Consider the following 15,725-nt stretch of genomic DNA (forward strand, 5'->3'; position numbering starts at 1 on the left):
GTTTTGGTTGGTTTATAAATGGCCAAACCGAAATTGACTTAACTTAGTTGGGTTGGAAAGTTGCTGAACCAAAGTCTATCAGAAATACTAGAAAATCGACCAACTTTGGTGGAGTTCTCTTGAATTGGTTATTAAAAAGTTAAATATTAAACAATTATATATTCTTATATATTTCTATCAAAGCGAGAGATGTAATTTAGACATGAGATGGTAGAAATTGTACTAAAAATGCATAAAAAAAGTAAAATATAAAAAAAAAAAATGACTAAGGAAGGATGAAGAGAGGACATTAACACATGGACAAATATGATTATCAAAGTTGCCCCTAACTGGCTAACCGTTCCCTATGACCAAATTGTAATTTTTTATCATTTCTGTTTTTTTTCTTTCTTTCTTTGTGGGGTGGGGGTGGGGGAGTATTACATAATACACATAAAGGGTAATTTAGAGGTAGGGAAAGAGAGGGTGCACGCGAAGGCAGTGGGTTTGATCATCCACATCCATTTTTTGGAGGCTCAACTACTGAGTCATTGCAAGTTTGGTTATAATTATAATTGAACCATGGCTTCAGTTTTATAAAAAAAAATTACCATAATGTGACCTGTTGAATGGGTGCCCTGGTTGTTTCTTTGTTTGTTCCTATTTGTTCTTGATGATGTTGTTGTGGTGGATATTTTTTATTTTAGAAAAAACAAAACCATATACATTGAAAATGCCAATCAGCTAACCAGCAATAGGGTTTTAGAGACTGCTAGCACCAAGATTCTACTTTTGGAGGGGGGTGGGGGGGCAATGGGTATGGGCTCCCCGTTGTTGTGTATAATACTATAAACCAGAAAAAAAAAAAAAACTAGTAATCTATCCTTTTGTATCTTGCCTTATCCTTTATTTCCACTAAGGGTGTTCATAATTCGGTTAACTGAATCATGACCCTTTTTTGTAAACCGAACTGATGGTATCGGTTTTTCCATTTCGTCAATCCGAAACTGAATCAGTGTCACCAGTTAACCAGTCCGTCAGTTTCGGTTTTTTGACTGATTAAATTTTTCAATTTTTCAGTTTTTTATATTTATAATATATATTATATAAATATATGTATAATATTATATATAAATAATATATGATATAATATATTATAAATATTTTAAAAATATATAATATATATAATATTTATAAATAGATCATTTTTAAATACAATATAAGTATATATTTATATATAATACATAGAAAATATATGACATATATTAAAAATATATATAAAATATACATATAAATATATATACCGATTGGTTTTACTAACTATCGGTTTTTTTATAAATTAACCGGAAATTGAATCGATCCTTTGATTTTTCAAACCAGTGCCGAAATCACACATACTGGGCTCTTCTCGCCTTAATGATCAGATCACCCTTTCGGATGTCTTGCTTAATTATACTTCCTTTTAAATTCAATCTTTTATTTGTCAGTCAACTAACTAACAGATACGATTGTTCCGTCACTTTTTATTATGATCACTGTGTTGTAGAGGACCATTCGCCAATTGGAATAGGTAGACAGCTTGGTGGGCTTTACTACTTCAATGTTGACATACTGCATAACCAGTCCCTTTTCTTCTACAAACCTCCTCTTGAAATATGGCATCGTCAGCTCGGTCATCCCACACATTTTCTATGAATAAATTTAAGGGTCGTTTGGTTTATAGTTGGAATCGGAATCAGAATTAAAATCAAAATTCTTTGGAATCGGAATTAAAATGATTCATTCTCATAATCTATTTGGTTCAAACAGGAATAGAAATAGGATTTTATTCCTAAGAGAGAGGCAAGAAATAATCATTCCCTCAAATGGAAGAATGTCATTCCAACAGGAATGAGAATGGAATTCTGATTCTGCCCAACCAAACAGTTAGAATTGGAATAGTCCATTCCGATTCCATTCCAGAATCCTATTCCTGCAAACCAAACAGACCCTTATATATATAAGGTCCACTTGCCAAGCAAACACGGATGAAAACTGTCACATCTCTCCACTTGCCAAGCAAACACGTTTACCATTTCCCTCTAGTTCCATCTCTACCACTTCGCCTTTGATGTACATGAGTGTTCTTCATGCATTTCAAATCTGAAACTTGTTCATTAATTCAAAACTTCTTCGCTTATGTTCAAACACAATTTCATTCTCATATTAAAAAGATCCACACTGATAATGGTTTGGAATTCTTTTTTCAACCAATGCAATCCTTTCTCTCCTCTCGTGGGTCTAAAAGTCGACCAAAATCTGTTCAACCGAAATAAATGAACAGTATATAATAAAATTTTACCTCCATCGCCATAACCTCTGCGCAAGGATCTCCCGTACTAATAGTTGTTTTGATCGAATCCTCTTTCTTCTTCCTTGAATCGAACCCCGTCAGTCTTTGATTCCTTGCTCCGGATTGATACAGTCAAGCTACTCAGCAGCTACACACCGATTACAGTCGGTGGCTTGCGAGAACTGTAATATCCCCTTAGAATTCTATTCGATCTCTCTTGTGTGCTAACTCTAGTTCAGTGTTGATAGGGAGCACTCTTTTTCTCTTTCATAGGAGAGCTGAATGAGAGTGAAGCTTGAAGGAGAAAAGCTAAGAGGGATCACATGCCTAGGGGAGGAGATGGATCCTTTCTCTAGTCATTCTCTTAGGCAATCTTCCTATCAAAGATCTTGCCTAATTAAAGTGAATTCAATTCCTATAATTTCTATCAATCAATCAGTCCCATGGTTTCCAAAATTGTAAATGGGAAATTTAAAATTCAAATTTTAATCTCTTAAATCCCTTAACTAATGGAGCTATTTTATTAAGAAATTGTTTAAGTCCAATACCCTCATAAATGAGCTCTAATTAGGGTGATTGGATTTGGACCAATTCAATCTGGAACGTGGCCACCATGATGTGCCACAATCCAGGTCCTACCCAATGGGTAATTTTTCTAACAATCTCCCACTTGGCCCGAAAAGTGGCCATAGAGAAAGTTACATGTATGTATGTATATATATGACCCTGTTGTGTTTCCTATCTTATATTTTAGATTTTTTTTTCAATACAATCTAAAATATATATGAATAAACTATGAAATATGAAAATTAAATATATGGATAATTTTATTTAGATAAATTATTACCATAAACATATGATTAATTTTAAGACAAAAAATGAATATAAATATAAATATTTCAATAAAATAAATAAATTGTACCCTTAATGTATAAAACAATACAAATAATTTTAGTATGTATTTATATATTAATTATCTAACTTATATAAACAAAGTTATAAAAATAGAAAATAGAATTAAAATAACATAAGGCTTGTATTAAAAAGAATATATATGTAATCAAAAGAAAATGTGTAAATTAGATAAAAAATGAAATAAATCGTTTGCCTACATACATACATTGTATTTATATACATAAAAATTGAAACATTATATTTATACTTTAAGATTTACCCCAGGGCTTATGGCTCACCTGTTTGGCAACCAATTGTACCCCAGGGCTTATGGCTCACCTGTTTGGCAACCAATTGTCTCACCTCACCTGTTTGGCAACCAATTGTCTCACCTTCACCTTTAGCCTTTTAAAATCTTATTGAAATTACATAGGCTCACACAACCTTTTAAAATCTTATCGTTTTCGGGCCTCGAATTTATTATGGGTTAGAATTTACAAGTGGGAATTGGAAAAGTATGACTACTTCACACTCACACAGCTCAAACCACAGCAGCTATCAAGTTGAGTCAATCCACTCTCCTCACGTCAGTTATTATCCACATGCTCCACAAATCACTCCACACCGTAGATCTGCTACAAACATAGCTATTTAAAAATGGTTATATAATCAATTATAAGTGAATACACCATTAATTCCTGATGTATATAGAAAGCCCCAAATACAGAGTCCGGATCTCCTACCAACATAACACGTGCCAATCCCTACTAACATTTTATATCACCGCACATCTCATTTTCATGAAATTGATAGGGGTTACTTGGAACGTATTTCGTTGGTAGGAGATCGCAACTCCCAAATGCAACCGATGCATCACCCCAAATTATGTCACTTTGTGGATGACGTGGCGCAGTATTAAGAAGATAGGCTTCAATCAGTGCAAAATACGTTCGAATACAGTTCAAACATCTTTAACATCTCCGTACTTATGTATTTTATTTCAAGGCAAGATATTCCGAATTCAAGGCTATAAAAATGTTGAACGGAACATGCACTGACTGAATCAAGCATCATTATTAATGGATAAATATTTCCTAGTCCTACACAACAACCATCCAGCGCGGCTGGACCGGGCTCTCTCAAGTCTCAATAACTGGCACTTACCAAAAGAAAGAAAAATAAAAATTAAACTTTTGCATTGGGAAGCGTTGGTCAGAAGCAATATATGACAACAAACATGCTGTATTATTAATGTTAAGCGTTTCGTTGAGTTAGACAGTGTGTAGTTTAAGCGTTTTAACCCCCCCATCGGCGCATTTTAATCCTTGGTTGGCTGGCAACAAGGAGAGAAGGTTGTCCAGACTCCAGAGGTTGATTAAGCTGTCGGAAGAAGGTTCAAAGGAGAGGTGGCTGTACCCTGCACGAGAATGTATGTATTTATGCAAGGAAGCATTTGCGTTTCCCGGAATTCCCAACGTCAGATCTCGTCCTGGTTCCTCACCAATCAATCAATCACCCTTCCCCCAAACCTAAATTTCCTGTATCTATCGACGTTCTTTCTTATTTAAATTTTAAGTCCTCTGCCTTTCGTTTTCTTCTTTTTCCACTCTTTGCTTCTCTCACTCCGTTGAATATGAGACAACCGAATTCACAGTTCCCATTCTCAGATCTATAAGAGAGTGGTTTGGATTTCTATCCGTTAAAATTATCGGATTCGCTATGGCGACGAGAAATCGGACTCCCCTGTTCAGAAAGCATAGAGATGCTTTGAAGAATGTTCGTGTTCCAACGATCTCTTCTTCCTCTCATTCTTCTTCTGGTTCCTCCGTTGGTATGGCGATCGAATTGCCCAACAATTCTATTCTGCATTCTAATCGGTCTTATGTTCCACTCAGTACTGAGGATCCGGGAAGTTCTAGGTACGGCCTGCTCTGCCTCTTGCTTATATTGATTTAGGAACCCTAATTTCGCATTATTTCCCTCTAGTTTCTGTGACATTATTTTGAAAATTCCGCGATTGTAATGCCATTTGGTCTTTGTTCTTCTCCCTTGATTTCTGCTATTGGATCCTAGTATGGCTACTGCTGTTTATATGTTCGTTATGATGGCGGTATTGTTTGAGCTCTTGGAATGCCATTTTTTAGGTAAAGCTTCTTTATTTGATAACTTAATGTAAGGGAGTGGTTGCTGTAGGATCAGCAGATCCTTTGGTTTTATGGAAGGCATCGGAGTCCCTCTCAAAATACTTCAAATTATCTATTAATTTACTGTACTGATTTTCGTTACACCATTACAGGAGGCAATAGTTCTTACTTTTCATTTTATAAACTTGAAATGATAGATGTTTATGGGAAAATTAAATGGAAGCTATGTCAAGTTATCATCCATTAGGTGTCATTGTCATTTTAAAATAGAAGTTCAAAATCAAAATAAATCTTGAAAGTATCTACGTAGTTATGCAAATGCAAATTGAAAAAGAAAAAGAAAACCACAAAGCAGAATGAAAAACTGATAACTTTTTCTCAAAAAAAAAAAAAAAAAACACCTTCTTTAAGAAACTTGGGCAATACAAAATTGAAGACCAATCAAAATGTGAAGTTTTTCTTTCATTTTAGTTGTGAAAAACCTAATTATTTTCAACATATCAAAGTAGGGTTCAAAGGCCAATATATTGTTTATTTCCAACAAAAATATCATATTAGAGTCTTGATACAAAAGCCCCTTCTTCGAGCAACATAAAAGAGGAAAGTTAAGTTTTTTAGCCACAATATTTTGATCTATTAAATAAGGTCAAGTAGTGTGATTTGTGTTTCATGATTTATGATATGATTCAACAATTTGGCTTTGGATTGTATGTTTTCTTCAAAAAACGGTTATATCATGCAATATGAACTGAAAACCTCATGATTCTATTCCATCCATGGTTCACAATTTCAATATTGATGGACATTTTGCCATGTAGAGATGGGAAATTTCGGGGATAATTCGCTAACTTTGCTAAGATATTTGGAAATCTAAAAAGTCAAAAAAAATTCTAAAGACATGGAGTTTGTTAATAAACCTTGAAGGAAACGCTAGAAGAAGTCTAATTGCACGTTTAAGGCTAGAAAACAATGGCAAACAATTATATGAATCAAATAGGGATGATTGAGATACTTCAATGGGTATCTTCTTTCATTCTCCCTTGTAGTCTTTTATTTGTCTTCTCTTTATTACACATGTCATTCACTTTCCATTTTGAATTTCTTTTTTTTGTCACTGTATTGATTAGACTGAGAATCCTCTTTTGTAGTTGTGTTCCTTCTTTATCCTTTGAGTTATACTTAGTAAGTGAACTAAAGAGTAAAGACCCAAGTGGGAATATCTATACCATTCTTGAAGGGAGAGATAGATTTACAATGTACATGTGTTCTTTTGTGTGTGTGTGTGGACAATGGTCATCATCATGATCCAAGCCTCATCCCATCTATATGGGGTTGTCTACATGAATCCATTTCACCATTTTTTTATGTTTAATGTCACATCCATTGTTAATTTATTGGTGCTTAAATCATTTCTTGCTAATTCTACCCATGCCATCTTTGGTTTACCCCTAGCCCTTCTAGCCCCTTCAATCTGTAACAAACCACTTATTTTTATGGGTGTTGTTGGCGGTCTTCTATGCACGTGACCAAACCATCTTAGTCTACTTTGTCTCATCTTATCACCTACTGGAGCTATTCCTAGGCTTCTTCAAATGACTTCATTTTTGGTCCTATCCTTTTCTAGTTTTTCCACTCGTCCATCTCAGCATATGCATTTTTACCACTATCATTTTTTTAGGACATATTTCTTTACTTCCCAATGCTTTGCTCCATACAACATAGTTTGTTTACAATTGTTTTATAGAATTTTCCTTTTAATCTAAGTGGTATTCACTTATCACATAAAACTCCAGATACATCCCCTTTATTTTGCTTATCCTGCTCTAATTTTGTGGACGACATCCTCCTCAATCTCTCCCTTGTTATGAATTATTTTTTTTGTAGACTCATAAAAATGAAAATTTTATTAATATAAAAAGTTTTACAAAGGATAATAAAAAAAAGAAAATTTTATCAAACCAAGGTTCATGAGAGTTTGGCAAAGTTTTAGTGCAGTTGTCAACCTGATACAACCCATCCTGTATCTAGTTTTGAGGTTGGGTAGTGTAAGACAAGCTTACACTAGTGGAGTTCACATTGGACCCTGATACTTGACAAGTAATCAATGATTGATCATTTAATACCTAGAGGGAAGCGTATGAGAAATGTGTGTTCTCCATATCAACCATTTATCTCATATATTGTGAATACTCAACTGAGGGCACGAATTCACTTTGTTAAACCATTGGCAGAATTAGGCAGTCCTGAGAAGAGTTGCTTCAGTTGTTATGACATGGCCGGTAAAAGGGTACATAAATATGGATTCTATTTTATGGAACTTGCCACTTTTGTCAACAAGAGTCATTCATGGATTTCTTTGATTGGTAAAGTGGAGCAACTTCTTCTCTTCACTCTTTTTTTTTTCAGGTGGTTGGGAGTGGGGGAGGGGAGGGGGGGTTGGTTGGGACTCTATTTGAAAGAATTTTGGGGAATGCAAACATGAGTCATGGTTGAGTCAATGTATTTTTTGTATATGAGGTTTAACTTAAATCCCATTCTATGTAGAAATGATCACTTAAAAATTATTTCACTTTTGATTATTTATCTCCAAAAATAAAAAAGAAACAAGAAAAAGGAAAGGGTGAAACTTTGACTCTGGACCAAGTAGAGAAGCAAAGCTCTCACATCTTTCATATTTAGTTGCTATTAAATTCCCTACGTTCTAGTAGCTGAGTTCTAGTTCTTCTCTCTGATAGTTAGAATCTGGAGTTTAAATTCACATATGCAGTAGCTTTCTTTCAGTTATTTAAAGATATAAAGGCTGCATCCCTAGTTTTTGAAATCGGTTTTTTTGGCTTTCTTTCTAAATTCACATATGCAGTAGCTTTCTTTCAGTTATTTAAAGATGTAAAGGCTGCATCCCTAGTTTTAGAAATTGGTTTTTTTGGCTTTCTTTCTAAATTCACATATGCAGTAGCTTTCCATTTAAGCAGCTGTTGACATTAGTAGATTTGTATCAGAATTTTAGTAACTATTCTCTGGTCTTCTTTGACTTTCTTAACCAAGTTTTAATTAATAAAAGGGAGTTTCCTTAAGGTTTTCTTACATAAAATGAATTGGTTCCTGAACCTTAAAATATAATTCTGCATACTATGATTTGTAGAATTTTCAGATCAGCTTAACTAATCCTGTCCTGCATTGAGATGACCTGCAACGATTTGGTCCTACCTATGAAAAAGTTAAAGATTCTCACTATAATGATTTCTTGAGAGAGTGGTATTGAGCAAGATGGTTCTTTTTATGGTCTCAATCTTTCAGTGGGATGACACTGGTGTGAGATAGGGCTAAAATTCTATGTTTTTGCTTGAAAATATGGTTCCTTCCAGGATTGGTGACCTCGTTGGAAATAATACTTGGAGTATCCTCCTTGTATTGTTGGTTCTAAATTCTAATTGAGAAGTGTGTGATGTGATGTCAGACAATCTAAACGAAGTGTATGCACTAACTGGATTTCTTAGACAGTACCCAAGATGGAAAAGTTTACCAAATATGCTAGGGGTTGGATTTATTTGGATGGAAATATGACAGTTAATGGTTAAGAACAAAAAACAAAAAAAGAAAAAAAAGAAGCATTTGGATTTCAAATATGTGAAGGAAAAAAAAAATCTGTTATGTGTCAAAAAATGTGAAGGAAAAAAATTAAAACGATGGATGGAGTCTCATGTCTATTCTGGTTCAAAAAAGTGAACTGCACTTTTGCTATGCAAACTTTGGACTTTGGTTAAAGCTGTTCCAACGAGTAGTTAGTCGTTCGAATTGTATGTACCAGTTACTGGTTCTAATAACTGGCTGACCTTTTAAGTTTTGCTTTTTAGCTTTATATACTATCTTATACTTATTCCAAATTTAATAGGCTATACACAATGGGGGTAAGCATGTTCCCAAACCCCCAAAAAACCCAAATAACCTGGATGAAGGCAAGATTTGATCCCAGGTCCCTGTTACAAGTTTACAACCCATCGGAGGCTTTACCAGATGATCTAGTTGGCACCTTCCAACCAACTTTATACTTAAAAGTTAAAAAAAAAAGAATGATAAAAGACTTCAAAATCAATTAGTATTTTCCATATTATTTTTTATTATTTCCTATTTATTTTTGTTTTTTATATTTTTTATACTGAGATCATGGTTTGAACTATTTGAAATGTGAATGGCCAGCCTTAGTGATTCAATGTCCAGTCTGGTTTTCAAAACATTGGGATCTAAATAAATTTTTAAGCCAGAATTTTAATCGTTTAACAGGAGAACAAGTTAATGCTTCATCCATGCTAAAGGAAATTTTTACAACAGTAAAAAAGATAACTTTTGATAAATATATAAAGAATAAATAAATAATTCATGTGCTTTCTGCCAGTGTGGTTAAAGCAAATTTGGCCTTCAAAATGTTCTTCTTAGATATCTCATTTTCTTGTGTTTCAAGATCGATCAATAACATGGAGAATGAGCTAGTGGTTCTAGGCATAATATTCTCCTATGTATTTTGATATATATTTTTTATTTGTATATTTAATTATTTCTTGAGAAAAGGTAACATACAAATTAATATGAAAAGAAAGGTGTCTGCATGAGTTGATGTACAATGATGTCTATATGCAAGAAGAGGTGGGGGTTCTAGTCGGGTACCCATTTTAAAGAGGGGCCCAGGCCCATTCAAATATTAACAAATGGTCAACATATGCCTGCCCAAGTTGCACCCCCAAGAAGAGGAACTCAGCTACAACTCATACATAGAAAGAAGATGCTTCTACACCCACTTTACCAAGCTCATATCCCAGATGAATTTCATCTCTTTAGTTCCACCTGATTTAAAAGATGGATGCCGATATTTCTCTTATTTCATTAAGGTAATGAGCAAGATGCTATGGATCCTGCTTGATTTTGTTTTCTTGCACGGTTGCACCATCTAAATGTGTATGCCGTGCTCCTTCCATTGCCAATGATGAAAGCTGAGACTACTAAGCTATTCTAGCCCTTGTGAGCAAAGTGAGAACCACCTCCTTAGTTGAGCCCACACCTATAGGTCTGCAGTAAATCCAAAATAGAGAGAAGACTAGGAAGCTGAGGGAATTGATGAGATGAGGAAGGGGGGGGGGGGAGGCTGTTGATATCAGTTTTTGTTCCAAATGGCAATATTATGATGAAATGTTCTTGGTCTTTGGGATCCTTGATGCAGCAATGAACAGGTCAAAAGTTACTGTCAGTTCAGCAATCAAAGCTTTGACATGGGGTAGAAAGATGGGATTTGGGACTTGAAAATTGGGGATTGGGTTGAGGTACAGGTGGAGGAACTACCATGTGGACTGGGTGTCATATTGGAGCCAATGGTAGGTAAATAGATTGGAGAAATAAGATATAGATTTTCTTGATTGATGTATTTAAAGATATGTTTTATGGCCTGATCCTCTTTTTGGTCGGAATTTTCAATATCTTCTTTAAATTATTTTTAATTAATGGTGGATGTTTTATCTTTTCTTTCTGGATGATTCTGTAAAAGCTAGTATTTGATGCTTGGGTGTTTGGTCAACACCTTTTCATTGTAATATTTTCTTAATGTTTTTTATCTTTAATTAAATTTTCTAGTTCCTTTTATTTATTTATTTTTACAAAAAGAGATGCTCTCTTCTTGTCCTTATTTGGTGAAAATTGGAGTTAGATTCTTATTATCTGTGTCAGGAAAAATTTATAAATGCATAGCATACAGAGAGGAAGGATTTGTTAATTCATATTTCATAATTGTCTTGGATGTTTAGCTCTTTTCATGAATGCATTTGCCAATATTTATCAGTTTACAACCCTAAAAATGCTTTCTTTACCTACTGTAGGGTTGCAGCTACTGTTGGTCTACCTCCAGCTTGGGTGGATGTTTCTGAAGAAATAACAGAAAATATGCAACGTGCAAGAACAAAAATGGCTGAGTTGGTCAAGGCTCATGCAAAGGCTTTAATGCCATCCTTTGGAGATGGAAAAGAAGATCAACGCATGATTGAAGATCTTACACAAGAGATAACAGATTTATTGAAGAGATCTGAGAAGAAATTGATGAAACTTTCTGCAAGTGGGCCTTCAAAGGATTCAAATGTTAGAAAAAACGTACAGGTAATACAGGATGGTGGTTGTATTTTCTCTTGGAAAATTCTTGATCTGTCACTATATTTTTTCTGTGGTTCATAGAAGGATGTATTCTTTCAAGAGGTTTCATTCTTTTCTTTTCTTTTTTTTATTACTGTGTTTTCTTTCTTCTTTTACTTTGTTTGGTTTTTTAAATTGACTATTATTTGGGATTTCTTGTGGATAAATAGAATATCATATCCCATTGAAGAAGAGATGCCATCCTTTGGTTGAAACTTCAAAGTTGTGTATATTTGTAAGAGTTTATCATTTTCCTGATGAATGCTTATCGCATGTTAATGTTTTTCCTACAGCGTTCTCTTGCAACTGACCTTCAGAGCCTTTCAATGGAGCTACGGAAGAAACAGTCGGCTTATTTAAAGCGTCTTCGGCAGCAAAAAGAGGTGAGGTTGGATTTCTTATTCTATGTTAGGAGGTAATTTTCTTTTTGAAAGGCAAGAAAGTGGTGGCTTGGAGTTCAAGATGGGTCATGAACCCAGGTCAGTGGTGCTAATCATTACAGACTTGTTGAACTTTCAAGCTGGAATTTGTACAAGTGTGAGCTGACAGTTGCATTTATTTATCTCAAGTATTAATTAATAATAATCACTTAACTTTCTGTTGTAGGGTCAAGATGGAGTTGATTTGGAGATGAATTTGAATGATAAGTTCAAACCTAAAGTGGAAGATGATGACTTTATGGATATGGTATTATGTTACTCTCCCATCCAATAATCTCCTTGGTGAAAAAACATTAGCTGTCAAAGTAGCAGTGTGAAACTGTGAATCACGACTATTTGTCTGAAAAGAATAAAGTTTTTTAAGATCGAAGTGAATGTTTTATCTGTTCAGGGTTTCAATGAGCACCAAATGGCCAAGGTAAAGAAAAATGAGGCATTCACAGTGGAAAGGGAGAGAGAGATTGCACAGGTAAAAGGAAACACCTTTACTACCTTTATCCTTTGCTTATTGGTCCATGAAATGTTGTGCTCCTCTTCTAATCAACTGAAATTTTATGCATAGGTTGTAGAATCAGTGAACGAGCTTGCTCAAATTATGAAAGATCTCTCAGTCCTTGTGATAGACCAGGTTAGCTGCTCTGTATCTTATCTAGGGGTGTCAATTGGACTGGGTTTGGTCCAATCCGATCCAGTCCAATGTGAGTCCATTATAAATGGACCAGGTCCATTCCAATCCAATGAATGTTTTGGACCAATTTGGACCGGTCCAATTCAATGTCTGGACCATCCAATCTGTTCAAATTCATTTTGATTTAGATTGGTTTCAACCCAAACCTGGTCCATTGACACACATATTCTTATCTTATATCAATGGACCAGATATTGGCTTAATCCAACCCAATCCAATATAAATTTGTTACGGACGGACCAGGTTCAATCCAATCTAATAAATATTTTGGACCGGATTGGTCCAATCCAATGTCTTGTTGGTCTATCCAATCCATCCAAATTGATTTTGGGCTGAACGGGATCCAATCCAAAACCAGTCCATTGACACCCTTACTCTTATCGTTGAGTCTACAATACTTTTTTTTTTTTGGAGTCTATTGAGTGTGGCTAATGAAATTCATTTGTCCAAGCAGGGGACGATTGTTGACCGGATAGATTACAACATTCAGAATGTTGCAGCCACAGTTGAAGAGGGGTATAAACAACTTCAGAAGGTATTATTTATTCCTTCTTGGTTCATCTAGTTATCATATATTACAGCTATGATCAGTATTACAATGTTCTGAGCCCTGGATGTGCAGGCAGAGAGAACACAGAGGAAAGGGGGGATGGTGATGTGTGCGACGGTGCTTGTTATAATGTGCTTCATCATGTCGGTCCTCCTGATTATCAAAGAGATATTCTTGTGATCGGTGAATATGGCAGTCCTGAATTGAGCCCTCCTGTCAGCTAACGTCTCCTGCAGCTTTAGACATACAAAGGTACAAATGTTGCAAGTAGCTCGTAGGGGACACTATGAAAATGGGGAAGATTTGGTAGATGTCCCGATTTGATATTACAACATTAAAAGAGTGTAGGTAAAACAAACTTCCTCGAGAGAATCGTGAAGGGGATGGCGTCTCTGGGAACGTGTGCGCAGCTTGTATTTTGTTCTCCCTCCCCCTCCCCCTCCCCATTTGGCTAGATTGTGAAAGCCAGGCCAGGGATAGGGTTTCCAGTTTATTTATTTTTTAATTTCCCAGGGGGTTTTGCAGGTCGCCCTAGCCTCACTATATGAGGAACAAGAGATTCTTTTACGTTTGTATCAATTCCTTCATGCCAATTCTTTTCAGGCAATAAAATGAGTGCGTTCCACTTCCACGTTGAAATCCTGTGCATCGACCATTTGAACAGAACAGCTCTACCTTGCAAGTTGCACCTGATAAGGCTCCGTTTTTCTAAAATCTGTTTGATCGCAGGGCTGCAAATGGATCGAATCGAGCTTGGTGTGAGGGGTTGATTTTGACAAAATTTTAGGGAGATCCCAATTCGATATGAACCCACCGGATCTTAAAAATTGCGATTTGAAGTATGTATGTATGTATAAACGGATCGGATTGAATCGTGGTGGATCAAATTAGAGATAATATAAATTCGATTTGTTAATTAAATGGATCAATCTTTCTGATTTGATTTGATTTATTCAGATCAAGAGTATCTAAATTTGGCTTTTAGAAATTTAGATTCGAAATGGATCAGATCCAATTTATTTGCAGCCATATTTAATTGTATTGCCTGTTGATGACGTCAAATTTTTTGATAATTAACTGCTTGTATATAGGTGATAGTGATTCTTGCTTTGTAGCCCTGGCGACCATGGTTTTTAAAACCGGACTGGACCGGTTCCGTTTTACCTTAGAACTATTATTTTGTCAAAAATTATCGATTTGGTCTATAAACTGCTGATTTAGGCGGTTGAATCGTTTGAACTTTCTAATGGTTTTAGCCTTTTTTATTTTTATTTTTATTTTTTGTCAGAACATGCCGCCCATTTGATTCGAACAATCAAACTGTTTGACTCAGGAACCAGACCCTGATCGGTTCAGTCTTAAAAACTTTGCTGGCGACTAAGTGCACGTAGATCAAATCATCCCCCCTCAACATCTCACAGCACATTCCGGCCTGTATTGAGAACATCTCCCAATGATTATACCAGAAATGATGTTGTCATCATCAAGAAATGTTCCAATACACGGCGAGGATGTGCTGTGGGACGTTGTGGGGGACTGATTTGAACTCAAGCTCTGAATGTCTCCTGTATGTCACGTGTCAAGTCAGACAATTATTTTATGTTTCAGAGGCTTAGGAATCCAACGCAGAAGATAAAGAAAAAAAACGAAATATTTATAAGAAATTCAAGGGCCCATTGCTGGTGGCCTGGTGGCTTGAGGTCTGAATATGATGAACGACATTAATATAGTGCTCGTGATCCGTTTATTCTTTGCACTTTGCACATTTGAGCCCAATACCGTGTAAAATCGAGCCTGAAGCGTGAACAGGTCTAATTGCACAGCTCTAAATTTACCATCCATCCATTAGGGATGAGCATGTGTCGGTTCAGTTTGGTTCCAGACTTTTAGTTCCAGTTTTTGGAACTTGAATCTATCTTGTGAAGGTCAGTTTTGGCTTTGGTGGTTTTGGGGTCAATTCTAGGGTCTACCTATGGAACCTGTTTTTTCTTTACTCTACCCTCAAAAAAAAAAAAAAAAGAAGCATGTTTTTTGAAAACTTGATTGTCAATAAGTATAATATATATTTTAAAACTTCTATTTTTATTGATTAAATTGAATAACTTAATATGTAGATTATCATTATATGGTTCAAAGCCTATAATTTAAATTTAAATTTTGTAGCATTACTTATTGTACACATTCAAATATTTAAATGAAAACAAATGATCAAATAATTTAAGTAATTCAATGGTCAAGTGAAACTATAATCTTTCTAATCATGAGTGCTTGGGTTCAAATCTTCACATCCCCAAAAGTATTTTGGGTATTTCAAGGCAAGTTCAGTTCCAAGGCAGGTTCCACCAAGGTCGGTTCCACTAAGGCCCACCATGATCGGATCATCAGGTCAATTCAGGTAGTATAAACCCCTAGACCCTGAAACTGGCTTGGGTGGGGATCAGTTCCAAAAGTTTGGAACTAGACCCTACTCTATAAGATATTGGATAGGATCGATTCAAGGCTGGTTCGAGTTTGATTCCATTTGATTCCG

The 15,725-nt window shown here is 35.3% G+C and overlaps 1 protein-coding gene across 1 annotated transcript; it reads left to right on the top strand.

The window, feature by feature from the left end:
• Positions 1 to 4,421: 4,421 nt before the first annotated feature.
• Positions 4,422 to 13,834, top strand: LOC148867638 (tlg2p-like protein a). Its single transcript, XM_088980480.1, has 8 exons — positions 4,422 to 5,124; positions 11,211 to 11,484; positions 11,811 to 11,900; positions 12,124 to 12,204; positions 12,349 to 12,426; positions 12,520 to 12,585; positions 13,100 to 13,180; positions 13,268 to 13,834. Exons 1-8 carry the CDS (start codon positions 4,925 to 4,927, stop codon positions 13,373 to 13,375), a joined length of 978 nt encoding a protein of 325 aa, XP_088836606.1. The 5' UTR covers positions 4,422 to 4,924; the 3' UTR covers positions 13,376 to 13,834.
• The last annotated feature ends 1,891 nt before the right edge of the window (positions 13,835 to 15,725 follow it).

Source organism: Nelumbo lutea, chromosome 3 (assembly GCF_056320005.1).
Source record: "Nelumbo lutea isolate HS-2025 chromosome 3, American lotus-T2T, whole genome shotgun sequence".
Taxonomy (NCBI): Eukaryota; Viridiplantae; Streptophyta; class Magnoliopsida; order Proteales; family Nelumbonaceae; genus Nelumbo; species Nelumbo lutea.